Here is a 7,017-nt window from a genome sequence, read left to right on the forward strand (position 1 = left end):
AAGTCTTTGAAGCACTACTTTCATTAACTTCCAAGAAGTTAAATCAATAAAAATAATAACAACAATAATGATGGTAATAATGTAACCACGTACCACTGAGCAAACTGGAATATTTTTGAAAGCTTCACAGTGTAAATCCTTTTAATGGAAGAAGCACAACAGCAATGTGGCTCAGTGACCTCCATGCCTAACAATTCCAGAGGTCTTAAGCTCCAGATCTGATGGGTAAAATCTTTACATTTCCCTTTACATTTTCTGTTTCCCTTGCAAGTATTTCATGCCACCTGGGACATGGTAAAGGGTGCCAGTACAGAGCTAATGACACCCAGGCCTTGCTGCAGTAGGCACTGTGCTGAGAGGAATGAAATGACCAGCCCAAACGAGCCAAGCAGAGCAATTTCTTGGTGGAGTAAGAGACATTGGGGCACCAGCATCAGCCCAAAGGGCTACATCAAAGTCAGGAGACCTCTGCACAATTTGCAAAGCACTTTGTGAAGCTGCAAGCTGGGAAAGGGTGTGTGCCACAGTTAAAGAGTGGTATAGCACATCATTATTAACATATGAATGAATATACAGCACTGCCCTCACAGGAGATAAAATATCATCTACAGGAATACAGCCTTGGGATCATGGAGCCAAGATGTCTGGTTTGCAGATACCACATCACCACAATCACTCACAGAAACGTATCAAATTTCAATAAAGCGATTTAAGGTTTTTACTTCTACATATATCATACACTGTAAGCTGCACCTAAAGTCTACAAAAGCCCAACAAAATCTTTTCTGGACTTCAGTGGGATTTGAATCAAGATCCTCAGTCAGAAACAAGTGTCTGTATGACCAGTGGCCATTGAAGAGTGTTGCTACATGACTTAAAATAAGAAAGGTGAAGCATTAGAGTTACATACTGATCAACAGCTATGGAGCCTTTTACATTCTGGCCTTTTAGATACTTCAGGATGTAATCACCCTTGCTGGATTTGGACAGGATGAAAAGACGTCTTTTCCAGGAATTCTGCCAAAGAGAAAGCAATTTGTCTCTCATTAAAATGCAGGATAGCAGAAATAACAGATGCTCGTTGAGGGATTGCTGAAACATGACTAATGTGTGCTGGTATACCTGTGAGCTGAAAAGCTGAAGAGGTGGTGATTTGATGAGGAATCCGTGCTTGCAGACTCCACCTTCAGGGCAAAATGTATTTTGAATTCTCACTAATCAAAGAGAAATGAACAGCAGCATTACTTAATTTGTTGCCAATTAATCTCTTACAAAGACCTGCTTGAACTGGAAATTGTTGCTGAGCACTGGGTTTCTGTGCTTAAATGGTCATAAACCATATTACAATGAGACAAGACAACCACCAACCAAGGTTATAAAATACAGGGCCAGGCCTTGCTTCCGTGATCTTACTGTTACTGCTGATAACTGGCCCAAACTCTAAACAAATGATAGCAAAAATGTTGGGGGCTCAGAAGGTATCAAGAGCCTCTGTGTTTCTTATTTAACTTTTGGAATCTGGTCATATTTAACTTCATATTTAGTGATCTGAAAGGCAGTAAACATATCCCTCATGAAATTCATAGATGGCATTCAATTTGGCTCAGTTGCAAACACAGCTAAGGATAGATCATCTTACACTCTGAGTCGTGATGTGACAACAGGAAAAATATCTTACGAGTAAAATATGAGCTGAAACCTTGTGGGGGAAAAATACCTGAATGCAGTTGTTCACAACCCTGCAGAGACTGTCAATCATAGAATCATAGAATATTGGTCAGCTATAGTCTAAGATTCACATTTTCTAATCACTGGTGGATTTCTGATCAAAATGTCAGTTTTATTAAAGCACTTTAACATCCCATGAAAGGAGTGACAAGCTCATTCCATTTTTCAAGCTGTAAACCATGTAGGGCATATTAAGATTTTTTAAGAATCCACTGACTGAAAGGAACAGAGAAAACCTCAGTTTGGATCTTCTAGTAAAGGACGGTAGAGAATATACATAAATTCTGGGAAATTTAACATGACCAAACCTTGTGGCCTTCAGTGGAATTAAGGCTTCCTCAAGTGCCTTGAAGATACTGGCTGTTTCTTCCAGTTTCTAGCTAATTTTTGCGGATTTTAATGTTTTTAACAAATGTCAGTTCAACCTCTGTGTTAGGGACAAGAAAAATTCTGCTATAAAGGGAAATGTTGATTTAGAACAGATCTTTTAAGGAAGGAAGCAGAGGGGCAGAACTAACACAAAGTCTAAGTCCAGATGAGATTTTCAGTATGGTATTTCCCCTTATTTTTCACCTATTGTTTACCACAAAATACTTGGCAAGTGGAGGGCAAAGAGAACAGTATAGTATAGTGATAAGAATGGATTGAAACCTAATTCAACCCTAGTACTGACAAATCTTAGTGAAAGAAATCTTGTACCTGCAGAATTTCTTTTACTTGTGGAAGCCATCCTGATTGTTTCTTCCACTCAGATAGTGAAGAGAGCAAAAACCTTGAAGCTAATTCCTTTCACTTTGCTTGCTGCTCAGCAGCATTTCATTGCACACATGGTTGCTGAGAAAATAACAAAAATAACTGCTGAGAAAACAACAAAAATCTTACAAGTGTTAATTGTCATAGGGATGATTACACTATATAACATAACCATAGGAAAATCTATATTAAACCATATAAAGAATGTTAATTGTTATTCATTTAAATATATTATTACACATAATATTTCATGTTAGAGATTAAATTATACACTATAACATTTATTATATCATAATACTGTAACAAAATCACAAATAACAAATATTGTACATTTATACAGGCTAAAGAGATTATTTGCCTAGAAATGGTGACAGAGACCAACTGAACTTCATTTTGCCCTTTCTTTTGCACTAGTCACAGCACCTGCAACCTAGGAATACTGTACTCATATAGGTTTCTGTCACTGCTTTGCCAGCACAATTAGTCCTATATAAAATAGGCATAGCTTGCCTTAAAGAGTTTAAAATCTATGGAGAAAATACAATTATAATACTATGTCAATGACAATAATTTGCAAGTCTCTAGTCTTCTTAACACAATGCCTTTTCAAAAGTTTCCCTTTGTCTTACCCCAAAATTCCTTGCAAAATCAAATCTTGACTTGAAGTTATCTTAGCTACAGGGAGGTTACATTGACCCAACACACGAGCCACTTGAAGCCTCAGAGCCTCTTCTGGGAATATCTGAAGGATTGCAAGTGCTGTTCTCTAGTTCTTTGCTGAGCTCCCTGGCTGGGCTGAGATATTTAAGGGCTTTCCTTTGCTTCTGTTTCTTCAGTGATTTAGTCCATGGTGCCAAAAGTCAACATGGTATGATCAGGAGTGGTAGTCAGAAATGGAGTGGGTTACATACAGAATTTTACCTCTGACACAAAATTAAAGCTATAGACTTCCACACCTCCTGTTCCAGACAATACCATGCTGTAAATGACAATGACCCACTGCAAACTTCGGTCCATTGGAGGTCTCTGGAGAACATTTCTGCCTGCATTTTTGGAGGTGTTTTTTTTTAGGGAAACCGTTGCAATTTCTGCCTTTTGGGAAGGAAGATTTGTTGTATAAGTGCTGTGGTAAACTGTTATAAAATTTACTTCTAGGGTTTTCATTTATTGCCTACCAAAAAAAAAAAAAAAGGGCAAAAAAGCAATTTCCAAAAGGAAAAATGACTGCACACAAAGTCAATTTGTTAGTGTCAATAGTAGGGGCACACGCCTGGGGTTGCAATGAAAGGCAATGTATTATTCTGTTCAATGTGACTGACAGAGTCACCTCGACTAGCAAACAATGCAATTAGCACAAAACAATGTTCCAAGAGCCCATGACAGGATAAAAGTCTCTTCTGGATGTCAGTGAAAGTCAAGATTTGCAGGTGGGAAGACAAACACCCATGAGATTACAGTTGTGCTATCTCACTCTGCATTTTGGGGGGAAAAAAAAGTTCATAATCGTTGCATTGAATTGTCTTTTCAACAGAAAGCAACTTTTTAAATAGGTTATGACTAATTCAAAATAGACAATGCCAACTCCATGATTATACCGCCCCAGATATTTGTATGCCTGGCATTAAGATTGCTTCAAACCTTTTGAAATGCAATGAGACAGTTCAGTCAAAATGCAAATAAAATGCTTCACATTATTAAGATATAGGCTATTAGAAAACTTCAAAAAGACAACACCAAGATAAGGAAAACAAACTGTGTGAATACTTACAGGCAAAATGTCTTCATGATGAAGGTTTTGGAGAAATACACTTTAAGGACATCCAGATAGTCTGTACTGCCTCCTGCAGCAAAACATGGTGTGTCCTTGTCCTGCATTGTGACTGCCTCCTTATAGTCCATGTATAAATACAAACACCCTGAAATATGACCCACAAGGAAATGTCTGTTTCTGCATGGGAAGCAAATTAAAGACTGTTGAGAAAGGGGAAATCCAGAAGATTAATATTCACTCACGAGCAATGAAAAACAGGCTCATTTGAAGCAGTGATAAATGTCTCCCATACAGGAAAAAGCCTGGAGACAACCTGGTTTTGCTGGTTCAGCTTTCTGAACAGTCCCTTTTTTATTCCCCCTGAGGTGTGTCTAAAACAGAAAAGCCACCCAGGACTGGAAGTTAAAGCAATATTAAAAACACAGAGTACCATAAAGTGTAGCCAAGTTCAGATTTAAAGAACAGCATTTTCTAAAATATAAAATAGTTTGCAGGATTTCTTATGCCACCTACATCATGACAATGTACATTCATTGTAGGGACAATGTTTATCTTGGTATAAGTGAATTTCTGGGATTCTCTACAGAAACATTCAGCATATCATTAATGATAGTGGGTTTACACAGTGAACCATTTGGCTAATCCTGCAGATGGGAAGGGAATTACTTTTAGATAGAAAATAGTTATAAATTTGATTCAGGAAAAAAGCTAAAATGCCCTACAGCCTCTAAGTCAGCATTCAGTCACCTGGCTTTGCTCAAGGGTCAAGCTGCCTCATTCTGAGTGGGTTACTTCAGGCTCTTGGGCTAGTACAGCCCTCAGCATGTAAACATCACCAGTCAGAGGTGATGCCTGTCAGTAGGAAATGTTCTTCTTAACTAGCATGAATGTTTTTTGGACATGATTTAAAGTAACGCTCCATCGACCAGAGACACTGGTCCTGACACAAGGGAATGCTTTTCTCTCTTTGTTTCACTGCTACTCTAAGTTATCTTTCCATGTTGCTTTCCTCTCTGGCAGTGTCTTCAGGTATTTTATGCTGATCATTGTGTATTTCATATACTAGAACTAGCCTGAAGGTTAAGATTCAGCCTCAACTTCTTCCTTTTGTTGTCACCCAGCAGGTAGAATTGCTGTGCTCCTCTGTGCCACACTATCATCTTTTTCCAGGAAACCTTTGGTCTGCCAGGAGACTTCTTGTAAACATTGAGTGCCTTGTTGGCTTGTGACATTAGAGCACTGAAGAGCTTCAAATCACATTCCTACTTTGACTTTTTTCCTTAGACACAGTTACCATTTAGCTGAAAGTCCCAAGCTGTCCTTATTTAGAGTTCATCATGGTAAAGATACAACTAAGTCTGACATAGGCTCATCTGTCCACCTCTTTTTAATATTATTTTAGACATGTCCAATAAGGGCAACAGCTTTTCCTATTCACAGAGGAAACTCACTATTACTAACTTTGATTCTTCCTCAGCAGTCCCTTGTAGGTTTAACCAGGTACTACTTCTAGTAATTTTGCATTTCCCAGAATCTTCTAAACTAAGATAAAGAACCTTTCAGAAAAAAAGCACTACACAAGAGGAAATGTGCTCCTTGCCTGTTATGCTGCTATATTCCTTGACATAATCTTAAAAATTTACAAGACCTGTTTCAGAGCCCCTCCTTACTCCTTTATTGTTCCCAAGGCTCTCTGGCTTCAGAGCTCCTAAGTATCTGAATAAAAGGACAGTTCTGAAGATGGGAATATCATTAACAGAAACTTAAAAACAAGCCAAACCCTGAGCAAATAAACAATAATGAACTATAAAGACAAGAACGAGCTTCCAGACAAGAAAGAAATACTGAAATGTTGACTGGACCCATTTCTCATGGTAAACCACAAATACCTCTAATGCCAGAAAACAGTTTAAGATGGAGCTATTTGCCAGAGGTAATAGGAAGAACATTTTCATATGATTCCTAGACCACTGTACAATTTAGTGTGTAAAGGGCAAGACGAAGCACTGGTTGATCAGGATATTTCCATAAAATATTTACAATGACTTTGGTTTACTCTAAGATAGGATGTGGTCACCCTATGCCAGCTTACTTTTCTAATCTACCTTTCAACTCACAATGTAAACCTCCTCTTGAAAAGATAACAGACGTCATCTGCATTCTCAGATGAGAAAGGTTCTGGGATGTATTTTTATTGGTTTATACTTCACCATGTGTGCGAATACACATCATGATTGAGTGACAAACATCCAGATATTCATAGGAAATTAAATATAAAAGGTCTTTATTGATGCCATGCTCAGTATGTCCATAAAACAATAATTTATTTCATTCAAGCAACTGTAGAGTTGACTTTTGAAAAAAATATATGTCTCACTATGTCACAGTATTTGTAAGAAAATAAACTTAACAATTTGGTAACTTAGCTTTAATAATATGCACTTATTTTCTTAGAAGATTGCAAAAGAGTATAGAGTACATTAACTGGGAAAAGGGTGAACAACTAATCATTTAGCAATTTAACCAAATCATTAAACTTCATTTTTTTGAGCTAGCTACCAACCATAAAGGGAATATAAAAAGTAGGAATATAAACATCACCAACATAACTCCAAAACACGAAATCAAGACTGTACAGTAACTAAGAAGGCACTTCTGGTTTCTGATTCAAGTAAGCATTTCCAGTTTTGGCAAAATTCCTCACAAATAGAAATGATATCTAAACATACATTTGTTACTGGAACAAATAATTCTATCATTTCAAC

The 7,017-nt window shown here is 37.5% G+C and overlaps 1 protein-coding gene across 1 annotated transcript in view; it reads right to left on the reverse strand.

The window, feature by feature from the left end:
• PLEKHS1 (pleckstrin homology domain containing, family S member 1) overlaps positions 1–2,458 on the reverse strand; it is a 13,537-nt gene extending 11,079 nt beyond the window's left edge. Inside the window, exons 1-3 of the mRNA XM_009080307.1 lie at positions 2,428–2,458; positions 1,123–1,214; positions 911–1,017 (exon numbers count right to left, since the gene is read on the reverse strand). Of these exons, the coding sequence (XP_009078555.1) occupies positions 911–1,017; positions 1,123–1,214; positions 2,428–2,458 (230 nt within the window). The remainder of the gene's footprint in view (positions 1–910; positions 1,018–1,122; positions 1,215–2,427) is intronic.
• Between the last annotated feature and the right edge of the window lie 4,559 nt (positions 2,459–7,017).

This window comes from Acanthisitta chloris, unplaced genomic scaffold, assembly GCF_000695815.1.
Source record: "Acanthisitta chloris isolate BGI_N310 unplaced genomic scaffold, ASM69581v1 scaffold20468, whole genome shotgun sequence".
Taxonomy (NCBI): domain Eukaryota; kingdom Metazoa; phylum Chordata; class Aves; order Passeriformes; family Acanthisittidae; genus Acanthisitta; species Acanthisitta chloris.